General features: G+C 37.7%; 1 protein-coding gene across 2 annotated transcripts; it reads left to right on the top strand.

Annotated features, from left to right (window-relative positions):
* Nucleotides 1-5,150: 5,150 nt before the first annotated feature.
* SLC17A3 (solute carrier family 17 member 3) lies at nt 5,151-26,493 on the top strand. Of its 2 annotated transcripts, XM_037518953.1 has the most exons (14): nt 5,151-5,192; nt 9,246-9,361; nt 13,607-13,723; nt 18,194-18,405; nt 18,592-18,825; nt 18,916-19,003; nt 21,361-21,447; nt 23,763-23,881; nt 24,003-24,164; nt 24,438-24,567; nt 24,656-24,803; nt 25,136-25,226; nt 26,077-26,213; nt 26,297-26,493. In XM_037518953.1, exons 3-13 carry the CDS (start codon nt 13,639-13,641, stop codon nt 26,209-26,211), a joined length of 1,491 nt encoding a protein of 496 aa, XP_037374850.1. In that variant the 5' UTR covers nt 5,151-5,192; nt 9,246-9,361; nt 13,607-13,638; the 3' UTR covers nt 26,212-26,213; nt 26,297-26,493. The 2 variants fall into 2 exon arrangements, with proteins under 2 accessions (XP_037374850.1, XP_054554336.1); XM_054698361.1 differs by lacking the exon at nt 26,297-26,493 and having other exon boundaries at nt 26,077-26,226.

Genomic DNA, 26,493 nt, shown 5'->3' with positions numbered 1-26,493 from the left:
GGTTTCACACAGTGGACTGTGCTCCAACAGGATCAGCCAGGATTCTTGAGAATGAGTCATAACCCCAAGGAGGTGCCTACCAGGAGGGCTGTCAGCCACACTTTTACCAAAGCTGGACTCTAATGAATTCCTGATTGAAGGATCCAGTGATGGCTGGAAACTGTAGTTTTATAGAAGGCATCCTAAGTTTGACTTCTAAATGAGTTTGTTTCCAAATCATTAGTTTAGATTCATTTTCTTTTGTCTGACACCAACTTTGAGGGCTGCAGAACCCTGCCTCAGTAATGTTGTGCATTAAAGGAAAACAAACATTTGGTGCTAGGTCATATTTCCACAGCAGCTTACAGAAAAGGTGGTATGAATTGTTTTGATACCAACTTTCAAATAAATATTTGTTCATAAAAGCAAGTCCATGTGGCAGAAGTCAATCTAAAACTTGCTTTTATTAAAACTTACACTAGATCATCTTAAGCTTCTTCAACAGTTACCAACTTGTGACAACCAGAATCTGAAGTTAGTTCTCACACTGGACTGTAGGTGGAGACTACACTGGAGTGAGGAGTGAGGCTCACATTTAACCTTTGGCTTTAGACCCACAGGAGGAATGGCCATTAAGCCTGATGAATAATAAAAAGTGAGTATGCAGTTAAGCAATCATTCTCTAAGCTGTGGTTGTTGAAAGACCAAACAAAAGTGTTGAATCTGGTAAGCAGAGGCATTATCAATTATCAATAGAAATAAAATGTGTGCACTGGAAAGAAAATTTCAACTTTTTTTGGATACATTTTTTATACAGGGAAGCAGCAATAAGAATCAAAAGTTTAAGAATCAAATGTTTCACAAAATAATCCTTACTCTTACTAAGGAGGATGCACTGTGGCTCATTCCATTAGAATGCTATTTTAAGGGGTTCATTTTGTTATTAAAAAGTGCTGTTCACAAAACACTAGATTGATTTGGCACGAGAGTTTGTAGATTGTGGTTTGAAAAACATTGGGATGATGGGCACAGCCGATCAGAATATTTGATACTTTGGTTCAATGGTGAATGGCTGAGCAAATAAGAGCCTTGGTTTTTCAGACCCAAGACCCAGAACCTATTACCTCATGAAAAAGATTAAGGACAAAAAGGACAGCTGAATTAAGGAATTAAGAGTTTGAAGAATTTTATTTTGTTTTCTTGTGTAAGGAGAGATTAATTACAGCCTCTGAGATCTCCAGAGCTGTGTTTGCTTCAGTCAGGCCTCCTTATCTCCTTCTGACCTATCTCAGTGTCTACCTTTTCTTTCATTTTCTTCTAACATCACTTCAGGTGGACCCTGTCACTTCTAAGCATGCGTGTTTGACAAATAGAAGCCATAACTAACTGAGCACCGTGAAGCTTAAGTTTGCAGCTCAATAAACAACAATGAACTTGGCCCCTAATTCTTTCTTGTTGCAACAATGGGGGTCAATGATCTTCCTCCTTGTCTTCCTTTGGCATTGAGAGGGAAAAGAGGGCAGTTCTCCTGCCTGCCTAGGAGATGCAGGTACCTTTATTTTTCTCTCTCCTTTCCCTAAGAAACTTGCCCTTTTAAAGTATTGAGAAAGAAAGAAAGAGAGGGACTAAGGAATGTGAGTGGGAGAGGAAGGAATCTAAACAGATTGACCAAGTCCGATGCTTTAAGATAAGTGGTTGAATCAGAAACTCTTTACATAAGTTTAAATGATGGCTCAGCCAAGAAAAATAGCATATGATGTTTCACTCCTATGTAGAATATAAGCAAACAAACAACAAAAACAAAGCACCTGAATAAGCAAACTCTAAGAATCAGACAACAGATGGGTGGTTACCAGAGGGAAAGAGAGTTGGGTGTGTGTGTGAAAAGTCAAGAGAGAGAGGGTCAGCTGCATAATGTTGCATCGAAACTAGACTTTCAGTGGTGACCACATTGCAGTGAGTATGTCAAAGTTCAGTGTGTATACCTGCAACGTATAATGTTATAAACCAAAATTCTCTCAGTAATAAAACAAAGATAAATGTTGGAACCTTAAAGAAGCCAAGTCTAGCCTGAGGCAAACTTCAGCTTCAAGTTCTGAAGAATGACCATAACAGTGTATTTAGTCAAGTCTTTTATTGCAGGATTTAGACTCATCTAGCTTGCCTCTCCCCCTGAATCACCTGAATGTGTTGGACATTATGAGGTTTGGGGCAAATTATATATGTGAGAGGCCAGGGCCTACCCTGACCTGCTAGATCAAAAACAACAGGTTTTCTGTGCTCGTAGTAGGATTATGCACTGGAGTTCTCTGACATATCACCAACAATCAGAACTCAGTTCTGCTGAATTGTCATAAGGCTAATAATGGATGATAGCCATTCTCAGTATTCTGAAAACAACTCTGAGGATAAATCTAACAGTTACCAACTGGGAAACATACACTTTCCCCTCTAATGATCCTTAGGACTAAAACAAATCTATTTAAAAACCAACACTCTCCAAAAAAAAGCATATAAATTTTTAAAAGTTGGACATTATAGTCTAAGTCAAGGAAATATTTCAATGTATATTCAAGTATTTAAAAATCAATCAAGTGAAGTCAAGTTGGATTCATTTTTCCCACACAGAGACAACTTGGGTCTCTTGCTACCAAGTAATACCAAGTAAAACGCAAGAACAAGCAACTGGTGAACATTTTAAAATGAAGTTAAAAATTAAATTGCAAAACCAAGCCACAATTTCTGACTTGGATAATTCTGGGTTAGAAGTATTTCACATGGTCTTTAAACTCTGAAGGTGTTGATTATTTATCACAGGGTCCAGAGTCTCGAAAATGACTCAGGGAAAAATCTTTTACGCAGGAAAGTGAAATTTGCATCCCCTATCCCCTACATAGTGGCGTTGGATTACCCATGCTTAAATCCCAGCGTGTAGATGGAACAAATCTGCCTTTCCTTTTCCTTCTTTACCTAAAAAAGATGATCATAAAGCCTTCTTGAAGAAAACACGAGGAGGTTATAAAATAAATGCTTGGAAAATAGTAACTCTGATTTCTCCCAAACATGAGCACCTCCTTCTGAATTCTTGATTTCAGCAATGAACTCTATAGGGTACCCAAAGTTTGTTTACTCTCCCACAATACTGTTCAAATAGTCAAATTCAAAATTGAAAAGCCATCTTCTCAGGGACCATAAACTAAGAAATCAAAGCCCGAGTGATGACTAGAAGGTAAAACCAAGGGAATTCATGGGAATGCAGAACCAGACACAATTTTCCCCGGCTGGAAACTGATTCCAATGCTCACTTAGGGAGAGAAGTCAGCATGGTGAACCTAGAGCCTGGGGGAGCTGGAAATGTACCAGCAACATTAAACTGAGTCGGAGAGCTTGGCCTCATTCTCAGAGAAGACAAACAGAACATACACACATTTAGAAAGCAGTGAGGATGTTTCAATCAGTGGTGTAAATGAAAACAAGTCAACAAAGAGAAATTGAGAGCACTAGGCCTCCACTGTGCCCATGTGGGTATTCTAAATTCATGTCGCATTTTTCTCCAATTAGTTATAGATGGTCCATACTGCATGATAGCATGTAAACAAATGTAGAAATAATGCAAAACATTATTTTATAAACATTGTTTTATATAAACATTATTTATATTATTTTATATATTTATTTATGCATACAAGAGCTTGGGTATAGGCCAGAGATGCGGGGGTGAGAGAATTAGCCAGAGACAGAGTGGGGAACAGTACAGGCAGATTGACCAAAGTACACTGCTGAGGGGAGCAGAGGGAGAGCCAGGAGAGGTCTGCTGCGCCATGTGGGTTGCTCCCTGGCCGGTGGGGCATCTAACTTGTGCTGCAGAGGCTGCGGATTGCTTCATAGGGCGGTGCTTAACACCTTGCGCCACCAGGGAGGCCCTATTTTATATAGTTTATGAACAACTCCCAGATGTTAAAAATAGAAAAATATGGAGAAACCTCACTAAAGTTATATCAGCTTTTTGGGGGGGTGTGTGTGAGTGTGTATAAAGAATGGACTGGGAAAACATCAGCGTGAAGTTCAGGTTTATCTGTAATATTATAGCACATGTATTTCAATAATAAAAATTAAACTTACACGAAGAAAACACAATAGTAAGGAAGAAAACAGTACTCAATTTCTTTTTTTCTTAATTTTATATATATATTTTATATCATTCTTCCTTTTTGCACAATGTATGCCTTCTTCTCTCAGGTATAGTCCCTGTAAAATTCCCACCACCAATTCCCCTGTGAACCATCACCATAGTCCCTATGCTCTTTCCTCCCCTGTTTTGATCCTTCTCTCTCCCCCTGTAGAATGTCTCTGATTTATAGTTGCCTATTAATTTTTTTTAATTTATTATAATTATTTTTTCCCTGATCCCTTGTTTGGTTCCCCTACATTCCTCCTATAATTGAAACCATACATTATTTTTCTTTTTTGTTCTGGCTTATTTCATTGAGCATAATTCTTTACAGTTCCATCCACATTGCTGCAAATGGCATGAGTTTATCTTTTTTGATTGCTGAGTAATATTCCATTGTGTATATTTTAGTATTTTCTTGATCCAGTCATCTATTTTTGGGCATTGGGTTGTTTCCATATCTTACCTATTGTAACTAGTGCTGCAATAAACATAGGGGTGCAGGTGTCCTTTCAAATTAATGTTTTTGTGTCCTTTGGGTAGATTCTGGGAATGGAATTGCTGGGTCATATGGAAACCCCATTTTTAGTAGTTTGAGAAACCTCCACACAGCTTTCCATAGTGGTTGGACCAGTTTGCATACTGCTTTCTCTTTTTTTTTCACCTTTTCACAACAGAACTAAAGGTATTCAAGACGTGACAAAGCAAAGCAAAACCACACACAGATTTCTGACCTAGAGAACACATCTGAGGTTGCGGAGCTGTGCCTGAGGGAACAGCTAGGGAAGGGCACCCCAGCGAGAGAAGGAGGCAGAGCTACAAAGGATTCAGATTCCCAGTTGCCAGGGACACACTTATGAAAACTTCCCTCAGGTCACTTGGCCAGAAGAGCTTCCGATTCAACCTCATTTGATGAATTGCATTAATGATTAACTTCTCAAGTCTTAGCAAAGAAGTCTCAACTGTTCACTGACCAGAAGGTGAAAGGAGAGAACTGAAGGAAGAGCAGTTAAATTGATGTCTTTCCTCACATACGAAGCTGGTAAGTCGCTTACCTTGGTGTTGATAAGAGATCTCTAAGGGACCCTTCTGTGTAGCCATTGACCATTTTTAGCAAAATCCCAGGTTTCTCATCTTAATAAAAAAAAATGAGTGAAAATGTGAAGCCTCCATTTCCTTTACGAAGTAGAGAAAAGAGCCATAGAAGCAGGAAGCTGAGGTTCTGTGCCTGGTCATCCATACACTCTGGAGATCTTGCCAACTGTGGAAAATAATTCCAAGAAATGTGAGGTGAGGAGTTTACAAGCTGAATTTTGGGGGTGAATTTTGAGGGCTTGTAGGCAAAAATCTGTTCTTTCATTTAGCAACTGGATCATATGGATGGAGAAGTTCAATAATATCTCCATCTGGGGTTGATATAAGCTGTCTAATTCAGGAGCTCATATAGTGCCGAGAGTGACTTTGGACCAGAAGATGGTGGGATATTCAGGAAAAGCTGCAGGGTAGTTGTGGGAGGATGAATGCAACCTCCAGATAGAGAAAACTGGTGACCACATCTCCATCTCTCACATGAAGAGTTGCTGCTGTCCCCAACCCCCAGGAAAGTTGTACTGGGCTCAGTAGATCCACTTTAGCAACTGTGCTATTCTCAGTGCCCTAAGGACTCCCATCTTTGTAATAGAGTTTATTGCCTTAGTTTCCCAATCAGATCAAAGTTATGGTCCAGGACTTTGACAGGACTAGAGGTGGCTCCAATCCATGACAACATCTAGAGGAATGCTGGGTCAAGAACCAAGACAATCAACAATCAAATGAAAATGGCTGGAGAGTACAAGAGGAGTGTAGAGATGAGGCCATGGAATCCTCACTTGAGCCAGCAGAATAGTGTAGGTGGGCTGGGGACAGTTGGGAGGAGGGATTCACGGTGAGTTCTCAAGTTGGGAATGTTGAAGCTGCAAATTTTGGTGGTATTTGTGACCGTATGATGTGTAGGGAACATGTTATTAATAGCACACCCCCCATCTGTAAACCTGATGGTTTCTGCAGGAAGCACATCCACAGTGTGATTCCCTACAAAAACATCTTTGAACCGGAAACATCTCAGGATGCCATATGCTATCTCTGACCAAGGCAATCTGTGCAGTTTTCTGAATCAATAGAGAAAATAATATATATGTTATATATGTCATATATATGCATATGTATATAGAGACATATATACCTACACACTTGGTCATCAAATGAATAATTTTGCTTTGTTCAATGTCATTTCCTTATAATATTGATGAGAAAAAGCCAGTTAATTTCCAGGCCCACCATATTGCCTGTGTGGAGTTAGCAGGTCCTCCCCATGTCTGTGTGGGTGTTCAATGGGTCCTCTGTTTTCCTTCCACTTCCCAAAGATGTGCACATGGGGTTCATTGGTGTGTCTAAATTGTCCCAGCCAGAGTGATATGTGTAAACATGTGAGTACGCTCTAGAATGGAAAGGCATCCTGTCCAAGCGTGGCTCTCCCCTTGCATCCTGAGCTGCTAGGATAGGATTTGTCTACCTGTGACCCTGAACTGGAGTAAATGTGTTTTAAAATGAGTAAGTGAATGAATGGATGAACAGGGATGGTTATTAAATATAAAAAAGTATTTGGGGTATTTATTTAGAAATTTGATCATTTTTGAGTAGAAATATTCTGCAGGTTCTCAAATCCGTTTTCTATTAATTAACACTATAGTAAAATTGTCTTTGTTTTATGTTGTTTTGCTTAAAGTCACAGTTTCCAAGAACCTATTGAGGATATTAAGAGATGACTTATTGTATAGATATCTAAAACAATGCATAAAATATGTTTGTATTTTCCATGAATGTATATATATATGTGCATGTGCATATGTGTGTATATGTATATGAATATTATGTTTGTATATGAATGTATATATTGTATTTTACACTGATTAGATTGCATCAATCCTTAGATGTCAATAAACTATAGGTACATTAAGGATCCTTGTTTTCTGAAACAAGGATCTATGGGTCATGGTGATAAATGACATTTAAAATTATGGAATTTAGTTGTGCAACTATGACAGGAGGAAACTCATTATTGCTCATTTCATTGAGAACCACCACCCCCATGGGAAGTTGGAAGGTCTACTAATTCTCACACTATGCTTACTGTTGCAGAGGACTTTGATCTGAGTATCTCAGGATAGCAAATAAAATGAACTTGAATCACAGGCACCAGATAGATTTCATACTCATTCTTTCAATGCAGAAACTGAGCCTTTGCTACTTGAGAAAAAAATACTTCTTTATAAATTGTTTATCTCTGACATTCCTGGAACAAGAGTGCCAAATGCTATAATGTCCACTAGGAATTTTTAAGTGTTGGTAGCCAAATAAATATGTGAATTTATTAATTGATGATTGCATTAAGGGTGGAGGCTCAAGGTAAAGGTGTGTTGGTTCTCCTTTACCTGGTGATATGTTGGTGAATATTTTACAACTGGATTTTCATGGGGGAAATATATATATACAGACATGATAGTTTAAAATAATTCTACTAATACAAGGCTCTGCAATTTAAAAATAATAATAAAATATATGATACTATTTATGATAAATTATGCATGTAGTCAATTGAATCTCATGGACTACTTTCTTTTTTCTTCAATTTTAATGAGGTATAACATAGGTATTAATATGTAAGGTGTACAATTTTCTTCCTTCCATTTCTACCTTTTTCTTTTCTTTTTTTTCAAAACTCTTGTGTCTAGGCAACCTGCGGTTGAAATTCAACCATAACACACATGGATTTGTATTCAATCTGCCAGTTCTTCCATATATATACTCATTAACTCTTATTGATGATCTATTGTAGAATTATTGCTCACACACACACAAATTATGTCCATTAAACTGAAACCACTTTCAACTTCAGCACTATGAATTACACTAGTTCTATTTTTTAGCTTTCTGTATTTAGAATTAAGTAAACTATACTTAAAAAAAAGTAATTAATAAAGTTCATCACTTCATGATTTTTCACTGCATTTTATCACCACTTATGTTTTTGAGTTGGTTTATGTCTCTGTATCCATATGGTAGAAATTCTATATAAAGTCATGTTATCGAGTATTTAACTCTAAATTCAGTGAATTCATGTTGGCTATTTTTAACCTCAAAAAGCACAAATGCCTCAAATTTGGGCTTGAGTTATTGACATTGGAACATTGTCTGAGTCTACATTACAATCCACAAAAAAGCTTGAACTATTCAAATTAACTTCATGTCAGTGACATCTGCCATGCCACTTGAGGATTTACATCAACTTTCTGATACTAATGTGCTTATTTTACATTTAAAATAACATTGAGTTAAAATACCCCATTTTCCAGTAATATTGTCCATGAACTTTTCTATTTCTCACAAATTCACTCTGAGTTTTTAAAGTTTTCTTACCACATCACTATAGGGCCACAAAAATCTGACTATAAATATATGTTTCATTAATATCAAATTAAGAGAAAAAGCTGCACACATTATCAATAGGGAATAGAGTTCTAATACAATATTGTATGACAAATTTCTTAAGTGCAGGATGTCATTAGCTTTGTCTTTTTTGGAGGGGCTATTAAAGCTTCCAACAGGACATCACTGACTGCAGAGTTAAGATACATAGCAGCCTGTATTTATATATATGAGTGTAGATGTAGGGACATAAATGAATGTGAGAATATATGACAGTAAAATGCAAAGAAATAATTATGAAGTGATGAGCTTTAAATAGTTAACATATTTTAAAAGTATAGTTTATTTAATTCTGGATTTGTATAATTTAGTTGCTGATAGTGGCTCTTTCAAAAATGAGCTTGCAAAATTCCTAAAAATTTAATGAAGAACTTTTGTGGGTCTGTATGAACTGACTTCAGTATACCACAGTCTTAATCCTCTTCTGCCTTTTTGAGGGAGCCATGTGGGGTGTTCTCTTGTTTTCTTGGCTCATTCAGCATCTTCTATGCCTTCAACAATTTTTATATTTTGCTGTGTGATATAACTTACTATTCCTGAGTTGTTTTCAGATTGTTTTATTTCTTTTTAGGATCTCCATTTAACCTTCTTCTACAAAAATCCAGCCACTCTCCTATCCAGAAAGTTTTGAATTTCTTGGATAAGGCAACTGTCAGATGCCAGGTAACCCTCATCAAAGCATCTAAGGTAGGGGAAACCAAGAATGTATTCCAGCACCAATAGTTTTTGTTGTTTTTTTTTTAAGACCCAAATTTATTTATTTATTTATTTTGAAGTTTCTTTTTTTTTATTTTAAATAATAAATTTTATTTTTATATTCCCCATACAATTGCAACCCCCCCATTCTGACCCCAATCCCTCCCCTCCTGCCCCCCACCCCTCAAAAAGTGTCTCTGGTTCATAGTTTTTTGTTGAGTTTGATTTTTACTTTCTTATAGTTATTCATTTTCCTGGTCCCTTATTTAAGTTTTCTAGATTCCTGCTATGAGTGAGACCATCCGGTATTTTTCTTTTTCTTTCTGGCTTATTTTGCTGAGCATGATCCCTTCCAGCGCCATCCACGTTGCTGCAAATTGCATGTGTTTATCTTTTTTGAATGCTGAGTAATATTCCATGGTATATATGTACCACATCTTCTTGATCCAGTCATCTATTTTTGGGCATTTGGGTTGTTTCCAAATCTTAGCTATTGTAAACAGTGCTGCTATAAACATAGGGGTGCAGGTGCTCTTTGGAATTGATGTTTCTGTGTCATTTGGGTAAATACCTAGGAGTGGAATTGTCCAGCATCAATAGTTAAGGGACTCAGTTTTAAGCATCCATTCTTGGTTGCTAATTTGGTTATATACAAATGTGGGCGTTATTTCTGAACTCAGACCCAACTGCTAAGGGATTAAATTTTGACCACTGAGATTTATCTCCATTTCTTCCTGCCAGATCATATATATATATATATATATATATATGCATATATATATATATATATGCTTTCACTTTTTCATATTATGGGTCAGGTAAAAACAACTTCTTAATCCCAATTATCGATTAATTAAATGGGAGAATATTTCTAATTTTATTTTATTTTATTTTTGAAGATTTATTTATTTTTATTTATAAAAGCACTGGGTACAGTCAGAAGCGCAGGAGGGTGAGAGAATTCACCAGAGCCAGAGCGTGGAGCAGAACAGCTAGATGGACAAAATACACTGCTGAGGGGAGCAGTGGGCGTGGCAAAAGAGGTCTGCATGCCATGTGGGACCCTCGCCCAGCGGCTGAGGATTGAACTGGCGCTGCAGAGGCTGCAGGCAGCTTCACAACCCAGCGCTCAACCGCTGCGCCACTGGGGAGGCCCATATTTCTAATTTTAAAGCCAACAGATTCCATTTACAGAAACTGTATTCATTTGAGGCAGTCATAGTCCAAGTTAGTGACTATTAGTATTGCACTAAGCAATTCTTCTTGACTAGTCATCCAGTCTTTCCATCATGTAACTAAGAACAAGAAGCAGCATCTGGTGTTCTGTGAAGAGGTGAGAGAGCTGAGCAATTCACCTTCCTCTTAACTGGGGGATAATCTCATATTCACTTAGAACTGAAATGTGACATTCAGAACGTTCCTGTCCAAACAGCCCCACAGTAGGGGTCACAGCCTTTACCATGTAACTTACCACTAACTTACATTGACTGACATATTAACAGGACATGGAAGTGAGGACTAACTATCACTCATGGGGAAAAGCTGTTATTGGGAACAACATGTTCCTGCTCAGCGTTGCCAAGTTGCACAACATGATGCCACATCTCTGGCATTTGGTAAAATATCTTTCAAATAGTCTTTGTGTTTAGAATTAGGGCAATTTCCCTCAGTATGAAAGATCAAATTTTAAAATGACCTGCCTACACCATGGAATTAGAAAGTTTAATACCAAGATTGGAAGAAACACTTCTCTAAGGAAGATATGTTAATAGCAAATAATAACATGAAAACACTCTCAACTTTGTTAGGTGAATATTAAAACCACAGAAAGATATTACTCTACATCTCTTAAAATATTGAAAATTAAAAAGACTGACCACACTAAATTGTTGAGTATGTGGACAATCCAGAACATACTCTATTAATGGAAATCTAAAATGGTACAACTACTTTGGAAAAAGTTTACCATTATCTGAAAAAAGTTAAACATTTACTTGTAAAATGACCCAGTCATTCCACTGCTAGGTATTTATCTAAAAGAAATGAAAGCACATGTCTAAACCAAGACCTGTGTAAGACTCTTCACAGGAGCTTATTTTAATGGCGACTACAAACAATGTAATTGTTTTATCAAGAAGTGAATGGATAATTAAACTGTTATAACCGTGTAATGAAATGTAACTCGGAAATATAAAAAAAATGAACTATTGATTTACATACTATAGATGAGTCTTAAAAGAATTAAGCTGAGTGAAATAACCAGGAAAAATAAGTGAGTGCACCTTATATAATTCCATTTCTATAATAAACATTTTAGAAAATTCAAGATAATCTATATCAGAAGAAAGCAGATCATTGGTTGCCAAGGAAGAAGAGCAAAACAAATGGGGGAGGGGCGGGAGATGCCACAGGGAAGGATTATAAAAAGATAGGAGAAAACTTTTAGGGAGTAATCATCATAGTTCACTATATGTCAGTCATACCTCAATAAGCGGTTTAAGGAAAATATAACTAGAAATAGGAGGAGGTATCCAAAGGCCACACTCTGAACATAACCTGCAACCCAGTAGGATAATTTTAACATAAAAAGAAAGTTGCAATCTAAATTGTGTAGTTGTATATGGACTCACCTTTAAATCGTGTTTCCATAATGTGATTTAGGAGACATTCATGTGAGAAATACTAATATAATAGTTGGAACGTAAAAAAACAAGAATGGTATTTAGGGATATTTTAAAAGTAAACTTGGACAGGTAAGTGGGAATAGACAGACATGTGTCCCTTTGTCTTTTTTTATGTCTACTTGTAAAGTTCATGTATATAAAGAATGAATGATTCTGGATCCTAGGAGTACGGCAGGTGGTTGAGGAAAAGCAGTATCTAAGAACAAAAAAGGACCCGGAAATCTCTGTCACCATACACTGTTGTGAAAATAAAAAAGCAGCAAAGAGCTGGAGAGAATGCCACTGTATGTTCTAATGGGCAGCCCACTGCCCGGAGGTGAGCCCTCGGCCCTCCGGAAAAAACATCTCAGAATAATGAAACCTCTAAGAATAAAGAGATGTTAAGAAATCTTACCTCAGTTTGCAACAATTGCATTCTACCAGATTTAGTCAAGCGCCAATATTTAAAAGTTTACCCCAACCTTGTTTATTAAGCCAACAGCCTTGATTTACTCGTGATATAAGTAGTTATATATTTTGAAAAATTTTCTTGAAGAAATTTTATACATTTAGTAAATTGAGCACTAAATATTGCACAAATATTCTAATCCTACACACAGTACCACACAAAAATCCCCTGGAGTATTTAAGATACTAGTATTGCAAGCAGTAAAGATTGTTTTTAAGTCCTAATATGCAAAAATATGTGGAACTCTGTAGAAACACCCTCATGGCCAAAATCAATGTAGGATTAGAAATTTATCATCTCATTATGCAAACTTCGTTCCCAGTTACTAGTGACACATGCATCAGCAACACTCACAGTGGGTCCAGCAGGGAAGCAGGATGGGAATCACTGGGACTGCAGAAGCCAGGTCTCATGTGCAGTAGAGGGTCCAGTAAAGCACAGCTCTGAGCTGACCCCTAACTGTGAGATTTCCAAAGATGGTGACATCAAGCACTTGCTAGGCATGAGCAATCGCGAATCCTTACAATCCTTGCTAAAGGTGCTGCTGCTGCTGTGATTATTTCTGTCAGCAACACATGGGAAACTGAGACACCTTTGCTACTAGTGGTTTGGGCACATTAGCTAAATCATAGCCTGCAATTGAACTTGCAGATGCCTAGTTCCAAAACCAGCACTCTTTTTTTAAAAAAAATTATTTATTTTGTACATCATTGTTCCTTTTTAAGCAATATTTGCTTCCCTGCCCCCAGGTGTAGTTCTCATAGAATTTCCTTCACTAATGCACCCGTGCACCATCACCACAGTCCCCTGTGCTCCTCCCCTCCCCCTCTGATTGCTCTCCCTCCTCCTCCCCTGCAGGATGTCTCTGAAAACCAGCACTCTTGAAGTGTACACAGTGAGCACTCTAGATCCTAAATACAAACAGTTCTAGACCCCAGGTACAGTATACCTGTTGCATTACACCAAGAGGGACAAATGATCCCCTCTGTACCCCATCCTGATGAAATGGCCCAGCCTTTGCTTGCTTGGTACCCTCTGTTTAAATGTTCCAAAGGAGTCTCTTTCTCTTGGCTGGCATCTGTGGATTACATATCTCCCTTGTAGGTGAAAGCCAGTCATCAGGAGAGAAGAACACTATGGCCTCCGTTACAGAGTTGAAACCCACAGCAGATAACAGTAAATTCTCCCAAGATAAACAAACAGAGAAGAAGCTCAGAAAAGGTAAACGCAACCTAAACTCTTTTTAGGATTTATGGTTATTCTTTATCTACAACGTTGTAATACAAAGAAATGAATTTATATCTTGTAATTTGTTCAGTTCTTTTAAAATATCAAGTAAAATAAATGTACATTTTGCAAACATAGGAGGGCAACAAATACCAATATTCTTTTTTTTTTGGATGATCCTTATTTATTTATTTATTTATTTAATTTTTTTAAAGATTTATTTATTTATTTATTTTAATTTTTTTATTTTTATATTCCCCAAACAATTGCAACCCCTTTATTTTGACCCCAGTCCCTCCCCCTCACCCCCCTCCCCTCATAAAGTGTCTCTGGTTCATAGTTGTTTGTTGATTATGATTTTCATTTTCTTATAGATATTCATTTTCCTGGTCCCTTATTTAAGTTTTCTAGATTCCTGCTATGAGTGAGACCATCCGGTATTTTTCCTTTTCTTTTTGGCTTATTTCGCTGAGCATGATCCCTTCCAGCGCCATCCATGTTGCTGCAAATTGCATGTGTTTATCTTTTTTGAATGCTGAGTAATATTCCATGGTGAACAAATACCAATATTCTAAAAGGATTTTATTTTAATGTTTGTTCATATGTATTTGTATTTATGATAATTGCTACCAAGTTGTCTCAATTTAATATTTTATATATTTGCATTATTTAATTAGGTAAAGAAAAATTTAATACGACCACCCATATTTTCCATATTGCTTTATGGTACAACCATTGTTCTCTCTCTGTCTTTTTTTTTTTTAAAGATTTATTTATTTATTTATACAAGCACTGGGTACAGTCAGAAACGCGGGAAGGTGAGAGAATTCACCAGAGCCAGAGGGGAGAGCAGAGCAGGCAGAGTGACGAAATACACTGCTGAGGGGAGCAGCGGGCAGCAGGAGAGGTCTGCGCACCATGTGGGACCCTACCCCGGCGGCCGGGGATCCAACTGGCACTGCATAGGCTGCGGGCAGCTTCACAACCCAGCGCTCAACCGCTGCACCACCGGGGAGGCCCTGTCTTTTTTTTTTTTTTTTTAAGATTTATTTATTTATACAAGCACTGGGGTACAGGCCAGAAGCGTAGGAGAGTGAGAGAATCCACCAGAGACAGAGCAGGGAGCAGAACAGGCAGACTGACTGAAATACACTGCTGAGGGGAGCAGCAGGCGAGACAAGGAGGATCTGCCGCGCCATGTGGGAATCGAACCGGGGCCGCAGAGGCTGCAGACAGCTTTACAGTGCTGCGCTCAACCAGCTGCTCCACTGGGGAGGCCCTAAACCATTATTCTTAAAGGATACATAATATTATTCCAAAATATGTACTAGCTAAAATGTTATTTGCCTGAAGAATCCTATTGTGATAGGATATTTAAGTTGCGGAGTTCTGTTTTGTTAATCGACTATTTTATATATGTATGCACACATCTACACATACTTTGGCTTACCTGGTTTTTCTTTTCTGGGCCTGACAAGGCTGCAGTTACATCTTGTAACTGTATTTTCATTTGTGGCTAGACTCAGGAAGAAACTCATTCCAAGCTCACTTAGGTTGTTGGTGAAATTAGGTTTCCTTACAGATATACAGCCAAGGGGTCTGGATGTTAGCTACACACAGTTCTCACTATGTGAGACTCTCCAACTTTCTGCTTATTTCATTAAACCTACAAGAACAGTGCCTAGCTTCAGTTTGCTTAGATGGTGTCACATGTAACAAAATGTAATTATGAGAGGGCCTCCCTGGTGGCGCAAGGGGTTAAGCACCACACTATGAAGCAATCCGCAGCCTCTGCAGCACAAGTTCGATCCCCGGCCGGCCAGGAAGAAACCCATATGGCGCAGCAGACCTCTCCTGTCTCGCCCGCTGCTCCCCTCAGCAGTGTACTTCCGTCAGTCTGCCTGTTCTGTTCCCCACTCTGTCTCTGGTGAATCCTTTCACCCCCCACATCTCTGGCCTATACCCCAGCTCTTGTATGCATAAATAAATCTTTAAAAAAAAATGTAATTATGAGAGAGACATCTTCTTTGCTGGTTAGAAGCAACTCATAGGTCCTTTCCCTGCACAAAGAGAGGGAATCACACAAATGTGTAAGTGCAATATGTTGTTAATCACTGGGGATCACCTTAGGATCTGTTTGTTACATCAGGTTAAAAAAAGCTCCTGGACTTTGACTAGAATAGTGTTGAATATCTCAATTTTACTTTCCAGTTTCAAAAGTTGATGACTCACAGTGTCAATCAATGCTCTCTTTAAGTGGTTAAATATTATGCCTTCAGGACATTTATTAATTCACAAACACACTCCCACATTCTTACGTAGCTTGGGGTCAGTGAGAATATTTAACAGCATTGGCACCAACCTCGTAAAGTAGACATGACTGGAACAATTCATTCAGAATAGATACAGGGCACAAATAACTTTTAAAAACACCTATACTAACCTGTGGGGAACATAATATCCAGCAAGCATGAGGTTAAGTCTTTAAAAATACATCCTCTAGTTCATCATTCAACAACCTCACTAAGACAGGTGCTCACCCTACTCATTTTTGCCCTACTCATTTGTGTGACATTAGCTTCTTGGTTTGCTAATACTTGCTTTTAGTAAACTTTGGCCTCTGAGAGCTCAAGTCAACTTAGGGAAATCAGAGGCCCAGGAACCCAAAGATAACTAGTTGATTGAATTGATACAGTCACCACCCAACCCTGAATCAGAAGGGAAAACCTTTACAAAGATGTTATATTTGAGCTCCTCTCTCTAATTACAATATATCCCCAGGTTTCTCCCAAATTCTTCCCTCCCAGGCCTCTCATTCACTACACTTCTTTTAAGTGTGCTCCATTTAAAAAGAAAACAATATGGGTTTATTTATTTGTTTATTTTTGAAGAAAGCAATGTGGCCTTGAGCGAAAGCCTCTTCAGCCTCTTTGTTAATCTCAAGGTGCCTCTTTCAAAGCTTTGAGTACTTGTTGATGAGTCAAGGTGTTGTCCTCCTATCCCCTACCACAGATGAGTGTACTTGGGTAGCAAATGTGGTCTCATGGAGTCACCTGGAACAAAATAAACACCCCCCATATACATGCAGTACAATGGATAGGAACATAGGCATCTTAACACTCTGAGCTCTTCTCTCTGCACTGTGTTTTCCTAATCTATAAAATGAGATAACAGTAGTAGCTGCCTTGTAGGATTTTTGTAATGATTAAATGAATTGACTCTCACCCATCACATTATATGACCTCTCAGGAGCATCTGACACCCTGACTTCCTAGACACCATACTCTTCTGGTTTCCTTCCTAGCCCGCTAACCCTCTTTTTTAGCTTTCCTTGCTAGCTCCTTCCCATTCATTTAAACTCTAAAGACTGAAGAGTTCCATTGTCTTCTCTATTTATTCTTGTTTCCCATATATAATGGCTTCAAGTATGATCTGTAGGTCATTAACTTCCAATGGTATGCCTCAAACCCTGCCTCTTTTCTAAACTCTATACTTGTATATTCAACAGCATTCTCAACACCTTCTCTGGGTCTCCAAAATGCACTCCATCTTAACTATCCACTTTAAGTTCTTATCATTCCACTCCCCCAAATTCTGTTCCTTCCACGGAACTTCCTTATTTAATGAACAGCAACTCCATTCTTTTAGCTTGTTAGAACAAGAACCTCTCCCATCCCCTCTCTGCCCTATAAAATTGAAACCCCAACTTAGTGATGCTCCTGTGCTGGAGTTTATATGGAATCTGATCACATCTTCACTCCCCTACTGCTACACCCTACTTCAAGTTTCTTTGCTTCTCTTCTGGATATTGCAATAACTTCTTCCTGGCAATAACCACCTTTCTTGGAAATACAAAGACAGATTACTTGAATGCTGTGCTCATTCTTCTTCCTCTCTTTTTCACTGAATTGTTTGTGGTTATCAATCATTCTTCTGAGAAAATCTTGCTGGAGGTTTAAGTTCACATAAATGAAGCGTTGTCCTCAATACCTGAAGATTCAGAGAAGGATCATCATTTGCACCAATGAACAACTAACTCCTTTAACATTTAAGTTACATTATATATGTGTATATATTTTATATGTAAGTTATAATAATATAGTACATACATAATATATAAATCAGATGATTTAAATATGTGCACGTTTCTTATATATATTTACTTTTGATATAATATTACATGCCTATATATATGTTTCCTTGTGAGTAATTTTGTCAACTATAGAATGCAATAACCTAAAAATAGGAGAGAAAAAGTAACCAGAAGGGCATTATGCCCCAGTGCAAGACAGGGCTTACAAAATCCTTTGGCTCAACCTAAGTGATTTTCGCCTTCTGTACCTCCCTTTCCTGAAGTCAGTAAAAATGTCCTTTAAATCATCAGATGGGCATATCTGTATTATAACTTGTGAAAACAACTGATGGCTCCATAAAGAAAGCATTAATGTAATGTCACCTTTCCAGTGCCAATCTTATGTTCCACTCGCTATGGAATGGCATTCATCATACATCTCTGCAATTTCATATGGAGGGCACAAGGTGTTATCATGAACATCACCATGGTAACCATGGTCAACAATACAGGCCATCGGCCCCACTTTAATGGTTCTGCTAAAAGACTTCCTGTTGACTCATTGGATGGCCTAAATAATACCCTAAAGTCTCTTCCTATGAGGGTAAGCAATGCAAGATTTCAGTTGTGCTCATGTTTTTGCTGTTTCTTTGGCTAGTTATATTTCTGCCATTATAAGTGAAAAGTTTTAATTGGGAGATGTGTGATTTGAAAGCAAGGGGAAGATTTAAAGAGTCTTTTTTTTATGAGTTTCCTGTAAGTGACTTACTCCAGTATTCTGTTCCTTAAGGTATCTGTGTATGACTGGAGCCCTCAAATCCAGGGTATCCTCTTTGCTTCTATCAACTATGGCATGATTCTGACATTGGCTCCCAGTGGATACCTGGCTGGAAGAATAGGAACAAAGAAAGTGGTTGCATTTTCTCTGTTTGGATCCTCACTTCTCACTCTCTTCACCCCTCTAGCAGCTGACCTTGGACTAGTTTTCCTCATTACAACACGAGTAGTCCAGGGCATAAGCCAGGTAGCCAGATGGTTTATATATATATGGATTGTATATGAATTTTATATGCCACAATTTCTTTATTTATCAAGAATTGTATTTTTATTTTAGGGGTCAGCAGTTGGGGGTCAGTTTGCACTTTGGGAGAAATGGGGGCCTCCACATGAGCGGAGTCGACTTTGCACCATTGCTTTATCAGGTAAAAACATGTGATTGAAATAAGTATACTACAATCCAACATTTTTTTTTTTAAAGATTTATTTATGCATACAAAAGCTGGGGTACAGGCCAGATGTGTTGGGGGTGAAAGGATTCACCAGAGATATAGTGGGGAGCAGAACAGGCAGGCTGACTGAAATACACTGCTGAGGGGAGCAGCGGGTGAGTCAAGAGAGGTCTGCTGCACCATGTGGGTAGCTCCCTGGCCGGTGATCAAACTCGTGCTGCAGAGGCTGCAGACAGCTTCATAGGTTGCATCTTAACCCCTGCACCACCAGGGAGGCCCCTACAATCCAACATTCTTATACTGGTTTATTTGAAAATTTTTTTATTGCATGATTCTTTGTCTTCTGTTCATTTTATTTATAAATTAGGGAGATGGAGTCTTGGTCTGTGACATGAGATTCAGTTATTTTTCCCCAAGTTATCATTTGTGTGAGGACTTTTCAAAAAATATATATTTTTATGTAGTCAATTTGATTGTTCCTTTATGCTTTCATGATTTTGAGTTATACATGGAAAGGTTATAAAAACATCTATCCACGTTTTTCCTTGAACTTGTATGGTTATACTTTTCATATTTAAATTTCTGGCATATTGGAATTTATACTAGTATTCAGTTTGACATATGGATCCAACTTAATCTTTTGAATTATACTCAGTTGTATTGAGAACTGATTTCTTATAATCATCTGCCTGGACAGTGAGCTGGAGGAGAAAGTCTAGATCACATGTGGGAAGAATGAACAGTGGAAAGAGTATGATGAATAAACAGTTGGTTTGCCAATGTGGGTGCTGGATAAGAAAAGGATAACTTTCCAGGTCATTTATGGATATCAAGTGTGCTAGGGATTCTTCAAATCCATAAATTAAGCTATTTTTAGAAATGTTGAAGAGGTATTTGTTGTCAGAGAAATGAGGGTTTGAAAAAACAATATGCGTTGAAAGTTTAATTTGTACAACCTTTTAGCAAGTTACTTCAGCAGTATCTATCAACATTAAAAATATTATAGTCAGTGGGAGCACTATGATAATATCACCACAAGAGGGAGCCTGTAATTTCAAAATACAAACAAAACTACCTCAATAAAAGAAATACATAAATGCACACACATGCACTTATATATACATATATATGTATTCATATATATGTATTCATATATATGTATATATGTGTATATATGTGTATAAATATATAACTGGAGTAAAATACAAAATGAAAATACAGTCTGATCTAGCAAAGCTACTTCTGATATTCTATTCTACGGAAATAAATTGTTTATGTTTAGAAATGCTGATCGTCAATGTTCAGAAAGAGCAATAAAACTAGGTAGAATCTACAGTGACATGGAAAAATAAGATCAATTGTTAAATGAAAAATGGAAGTCACATACACACATACATACATACATATATAATTTGATGAGTCGATGTTAATGTTTATCTGGAAACTAAAATCCATAACAGTCTAAGTTGGGCAAAGATATAAAAAGGAAAAGTGTCCTGTTATAAATGTGAGTAATTTGTGAAACTCTGGAAATAAAGAGTGTTATTAGTGAAGTTTTCTTTCCATATATTACATAAATGCATGCACAAAGAGATGAATGTATCTGTAAATCTATATTATGTATATGTAGAGAGAAAGTGTATACAATTATTTATCAAATAATACATTGTTGCTAATGGTTAAAATTAGAGCAAAAAGTAGAACTGGATTAGCAGGTCAGGTGAGAGGAAATTTTTTTTTAAAGATTTATTTATTTTTATACAAGAGCTGGGATACAGGCCAGAGGCGCGGGAGGGTGTGAGGATTTACCAGAGGCAGACTGGGGAGCAGAACAGGCAGATGACTTAAATACACTGCTGTGGGGGGCAGCGAGCACTACAGGAGAGATCTGCCATGCTGTGTGGGAATCTCCCTGGCCGGCTGGGAATCAAATCTGGACTGCAGAGGCTTTGGACAGCTTCACAGCATTGTGCTCAACCTGCTGTGCCACCAGGGAGGCCGCGAGAGGAAATTTTTGATAATTAATTTTTAAAATAAGCATATATTATACGCTTATCACTGTGATATTTTAAGATAGGCATATATGATATGACATGTAATTAAAAACTCAAATAGCATGAAAGGAAACATGACTGTCATCTGCAATGGGGAACTAGGCATCTGCAAGAGAAAATAGGTCTTAGGAGAACAGATGAACTAAATCAGAAATCCAAAGTTCCCACACTCTAATATGCTCTTCTCTATGGTTTGGCAATTACTGTTCTGTACCAGGTCATCTGTCATTATGTAAGTGTAAAGAGCCCCACATCTTACCCTCCATTTCTTTGCAGGAATGCCGCTGGGAACCTCCATTGCCATCCTTTTGGGTGGTGTCATCAGTCAAGCCCTTGGGTGGCCTTTTGTCTTCTACATCTTTGGTAGGTCTCTTATTCCCAGGTTTTCATATTCAGGAAGATTCTTTAGCATGTCTGTCTTCATGTAGTTTTCTGGAAGAAATGAGCAAAGAAAGAAAGGTCCTAGAAAAGCAAAATATTTTAACATAATATTATAGGGCACAGTCAACTTACACCATCAGAGAATCTGGAAGCCGTCTTACCTACGATACATTATTCACACAACGTGGCTGGGAAAACCTTACTGCCTTTACAGGCAACCCAAGACAGACCTGCAGACCAGTGATTTGTGAGAGATGGAAGAAAGAAATGAAGAGAGATTACGGTTGCTGTGGGTTTTGTCTCAGAAAAATCACAGCAACAAGGGGTCACAGGTAAAGTTCCATTTGCCTAAGGGGAGAAAACACTAAACATTTCTGCCAACTGAAAAATTTTGCCAACCCCAACATTTGCTCAAGAATCTTCCATTTAACTGTTAGAACTCAAGAAATAGTGGTGTCTTTAGACTTTTCTCTGTATATTGTCATGTTGTTTATAAATAGTGATAGTATCACTTCTTTCCCAACTTGGTTTCCTTTTATTTTTTTCTTGCCTAATTGCTGTAGCTAGTACTTTCAATACTACACTGAGTAGTAGTAGTAAAAGTGGACATCCTTGTCTTGTACCTAATGTTAGAGGAAAAGCTTCCCCCCCCCTTTTTTAACCAGTGAATATGATGTTAGCTGTGTGTTTGTCATATATGGGCTTTATCATGTTGAGATAGGTTATTTCTAATCCCCATTTAATTGAGAGTTTTTATCACAAAGGATGACAGACTCTTGTCAAATGCCCTCTTTGCATCTCTTGTTGATGTGATGCGTTACAATGGTTGATATGTATATGTTGGACCATTCCTGCAATCCTGGAATGAATCCCATTTGGTCATGTTGTATGATTCTTTTAATGTATTGTTGAATTTGGTTTGTTAAGATTTTGTTGATGTTTTTTGCATCTGTGTTTATCAGGGATATTGGTGTATAGACTTGTGTGATGTCCTTATTTGCCTTTGGAATTAGAGAAACAATTTTCTTTACCATATATACTTCACTAGCTTTTATAATTCACTTTGAACACCAGTTTGTATACATTTGTTTACAGCCTGTCTCCCATTATGGTTAGTGAGGTCCTTGAAGGAAGAGGCAGAGTCATTTTGGTTCCATGGATCCTGCAGTGTCTCTAGCATCGTTTTTTTGGTTTTTTTTTTTTTATGTACCACATATGAGTGATTGGATAAAGAAGATGTGACATATATATTCACAATGGAATACTACTCAGCCATAGAAAAGATGAAATCCTGCCATCTACAACTTGGATGGACCTAGAGGGTATTATGCTTAGTAAGATAAGTAGAAGGAGAAAGACAAACATTGTATGATTTCACTCATATGTTGTGGGATATATTGTTTTTTTTCTTAACCTAATTTCTTTAACATTCCTTCTGATCCTACACATTAATGGTCTCCAAAAGTACTACAATGTTTTCTCTTGTCAGAACTACATCTATCTGCATTGATGGCCCTTACAGCTTTTATTCACACAGCTCCCTCTGCCTGTGGGAATGAGAATATTCCCTGCTTTTCCTCCTATTGATATCCTGCATCCTTTATGATTCACTCTCCTGTGATGACTTTCTTTCCCTTAGTCATTTTAAGTGATCTTTTTCTTTATGCTCTCAAGTGTCTTGTTCATAATTCACTTCCAGCTGATTCATATCATACTTAGTACAATGTAGTACACAACTGTCTCCTCCAGTAGATGATGGACTCTCCTGTGACAGTGATGGATTTTAGTAGTCTTTGTAGTCCTGCCCCCTGGTAGTGTTAGAAAGACAGACATGTGTGGAACCTAGGGACCCACTACTTTCCACTAGCATTTCACTGTGGCGGGGGGTATAGTCTTGTTGGACTGAACCCTTCTCCTGTAGAGTCTGTGCTAGCTCAGGGTAGTCCATGTCAGAATTGAGCTAGATTGTAGGATACCGCGTTGATGTCCACAGAAAACAGAGAGTTGCTTTGTGTGAAAAACGCACACATTTGGTATCAGAAGTGTTGTGAGCAGACAAATAACTTTCCTTTAGTAATATTTAAAAGGTTGAGATACCAGGTATTGTCCAGTCCTAAGACCTGTGATTTCTACAAACACAAATGAGAAATGTAAAGGAGGGGGAATCTAGAAAGCTGTGCTATTCATGTGACTTTTTTAATGAGTAAGAACGTTCACTAGAAAATGTCATAATATAAAAGAAAATCACATGACGGAAAGAATTCAATTCAGCTGCCAACTTTACTTTCTTCTTGCAGGAGGCGTTGGCTGTGTGTGCTGCATTCTTTGGCTTGTTTTTGTTTATGATGAGCCTGAATCTCACCCATGGATAAGCACCATAGAAAAAGAATATATCATATCCTCGGTGACCCAACAGGTACACATAGGAATAGCCCTCTCCAACTATATTCTGTCAGCATTTAGATTTCTCAGGGAAACAAAGAAATGTGTGAACATGTCTCAGGTTTTACTGTTCTGACCAGTGACTTTGTTTTCAGGTCAGCTCTTCTAAACCGTCTCTTCCTGTCAAAGCCATACTCAGATCGCTACCTTTTTGGTCCATGTGCCTGTGTGGGTTCTGCCATCAGTGGTTCACTAACACAATTACTGCATACACTCCAACTTATATCAGCTCTATATTCAATGTTAACATCAGAGATGTGAGTATATTTCCTTCCATCCCTTTCTCCCATTTGCATGACTCACCCACTGCTCTGTCTTCACAAATCATCTCATCTAGGAAAAATGATCTTTTCTTACCAAGAAATAATCAAATGTGTAGTGCTCATGTCATACTTTTTCTGAAGATATGACTGAAGAGGCTACTGATTTTCTTAAGTCAGTATGATTTCAGGATCATCAGGATGATTATCAGTGGTCTATCAATAAAAGTTGTGGTTGTTATGATGGTTTACTCAATTTTCCCCCCAAAGAATGGGTTCCTGTCTGCCCTTCCTTTTTTTGCTGCCTGGATCATTGGTGTCCTGGGAGGCCAACTGGCAGATTTCCTTCTGACCAAGAATTTTAGGCTTGTTACAGTGAGGAAACTTGTCACAGTTCTAGGTAAGAACAGGGCCAAAGGATCAGATAATTCACAAAGAATACAACAGCAATGGTGTATCTCATCATTTCTGTTTCTGTCCTTTCTTAGGAATCCTCCCTCCTTCAGCATTTCTTGTAAGCATGCCCTACATCACCTCCAACTATATCACGACAATGACCCTTCTGACAATCGCTGGTGGACTATGTCCTTTTTGTCAGGCAGGGATTTATATCAATGCCTTAGATATCGCTCCAAGGTAAGACTATAACTTCCACTCTTATTTTCACATTTTCTGAAAAAAGATTTAGCCTGTAGCTTTTTGGGAAACCCAAAATTATTTTTCAAAATTATTTGCCAAAAAATAAAATATGGGTAGGGGTCACAGATGGATCTCTGGCCGTTTTTCAGATGTGTGTGTGTGTGAGGGGGTGAGGGGCAGTTTCAATTTGTCTTCGTGCTTCTCATTGAATATATTCAGGGCAAATCTTTTGTGATATAACTACGTGATGCATTCACACCTACAGCGCAGGCCGAAGGATCCTGTCAGGCATCTCTGGATCTCAATTAGATTATTCCTGTTATCCACAGATATTCCAGTTTTCTCACGGGAGCCTCAAGGGGATTTGCACAAGTAGCAGCTATCCTGTCACCCACTGTCTGTGGATTTCTCCTCAGTCAGGTAGAGTTTTCTTGTTAAGAAGGACTCTTAAAAATATTTTTCCAAATTCATTCATAAAGGTAATAGAAAAAGAATATATTCACATTTTGAAAACTGATATTAAATGGTGGTTCACTCTATCAGGAAGATCAATCTGGCAATACAGAATAACTACTTTCAAGACCTCAATCTTTACTCATTTGGAAGCCAGAATGAATTAATTCAATCTTTAATTCTAATGATCCACTGGGAATACTCATTCTTTGAAACTGAAAATCACACAGTAATGTGGATATTGTCAGATGATGATTCTGTGCATAGATGCACAGACACACACACACACACACACACACACATACGTACATATACAAGGCATTATTACAGTTACTTTATAGATAATAATCTCATCTAATTGATTCTCACACCAGTTATGAGAGTAGCATGTTATTGTTTCTCATTTTCTATTGATTAATTTGAAAGTCTTTCCAAAAGAGAACATAAAATCACAATCTTCTAACTTGGACTTGTCTAACTCCAAAGCCCAGAATCTTTCCACCATATCATTGCAACCCAAGAAGAATCTTAAAAACATCCTTAACATATTCCACATAGTCAACATTTGAACAAAGAGAAAATGTATGTATGGCATAGTGATAAATGTAATTCTGTAGGTGAAATGCAAAGGTCCCTAAATTCCTTTTATCAGGAATATTCAAAATTCTTCTTTCCATCCAACTATCAAGTCACTTTCAGTAAATTAGCTTCTAAATAGAAACTCACCGGTGATTGTTGTCTTCTGAATGATTAATATGAGTTTCATAGAGAAAAGGATGAAAGGGGATGATATTTATGTGAGGTTTTGTGTCCCCAGGACCCTGTATATGGATGGAGGAATGTCTTTTTGTTGGCATTTGCCATTAACATATCAGGACTACTCTTCTACCTCATATTTGGAAAAGCAGATGTCCAAGATTGGGCTAAAGAGAGGCAACTCACTCGCTTATGAAGGTAGAGGATAGTTATTTCATCTATATTATAATCAGATAAACATCACTTAAAGTTTTTAATCCTATGTCATTTTTCTTTCTTAGTTATTCCATCTTGGATGCAAAGGCCTTTAGGCGCCTTATTTCATAAATGGAATGGCTTCGGTGACAATCTGGTCTCCATCTTACTCAGATTTCTCTTTGAGGAAAATAGGAGATGAACAAAACCCCAAATAAAATGGTGTTCAAGAACAAAGTTGCTGTCTTCAGAGAATTAGAATAGATTTAGAGTTATGGCTGAA

Source organism: Talpa occidentalis, unplaced genomic scaffold (assembly GCF_014898055.3).
Source record: "Talpa occidentalis isolate TD23 unplaced genomic scaffold, MPIMG_talOcc4v2.1 talOcc4.2, whole genome shotgun sequence".
NCBI classification, from domain to species: Eukaryota; Metazoa; Chordata; class Mammalia; order Eulipotyphla; family Talpidae; genus Talpa; species Talpa occidentalis.
The sequence above is the reverse complement of the archived record's forward strand: the minus strand, read 5'-3'. Positions and strand labels throughout refer to the sequence as shown.